This window comes from Phytophthora parasitica, assembly GCF_000247585.1.
Source record: "Phytophthora parasitica INRA-310 unplaced genomic scaffold supercont2.1, whole genome shotgun sequence".
Classification (NCBI taxonomy): domain Eukaryota; phylum Oomycota; class Peronosporomycetes; order Peronosporales; family Peronosporaceae; genus Phytophthora; species Phytophthora nicotianae.
This window is the reverse complement of record NW_008634126.1, coordinates 1,059,893-1,060,561: the sequence shown is the minus strand read 5'-3', so window position 1 is coordinate 1,060,561 and position 669 is coordinate 1,059,893. Positions and strand designations below refer to the sequence as shown.

Below are 669 nucleotides of genomic sequence, written 5' to 3'. Positions count from 1 at the left end.
AGTAAGGAGACTCCACATTGGTCTTATCACAGCAGGTTGAGGCACTGCAGTCGATCACGCCAAGATCACAGTAATTGAAACTGTAGCTGTCACAATAACTAGATACATAGACCGACGAGATGTCGGCGCTTGAGCATTGACTCTGGTGAGATGTCGACGCAAGGGTTGTAGCATAGTCACCGGAAGTCACAAAACTCGTCACGTTGATCTCAGGAAGTGAGACGAGAATAACCAAGAAGAGGAACGGTATACATACTGCATTCAAGAGATTCTTCTTGTCTCTTTTCGTGATACGCACACGCTTCGTTAACAGTGCACTGTACTGGCTCCAGAATGTTGCACGGTTCGTCACTTCAGACGTTATTGGGGTCCAATGCGTACCACGAGAGTTCACCGACGTAGCCGACGTCCTGCGAATTTGATCTACCACTTTGACACCACACGCACCTACACCCATGGCCGCTTCCTCTTCGCGATCCTGCGAGATCCGTAAGAAGACCTCCTCCAACGTCGTGACCGACACTCCATACTGAATCACACGCAAGTTTTGCTTTTCATCGTCAAGCACTTGCAGCATCGTCGAGAACACTCCAGAAGACTTCGAAGGAAGCTGGAACACAACCTCCGAACCGAAGTTACTCAAGCATTTCGCTTCAGGCACAAAGTTGC

General features: G+C 49.2%; 1 protein-coding gene across 1 annotated transcript; it reads right to left on the bottom strand.

The window, feature by feature from the left end:
- Positions 1–26: 26 nt before the first annotated feature.
- Positions 27–577, bottom strand: PPTG_00256 (hypothetical protein; the record flags this gene model as incomplete). Its single annotated transcript, XM_008891637.1, has 2 exons — positions 27–44; positions 113–577. The coding sequence occupies 2 exons, from the start codon at positions 575–577 to the stop codon at positions 27–29; spliced, it is 483 nt and encodes a 160-aa protein (XP_008889885.1).
- Positions 578–669: the final 92 nt, after the last annotated feature.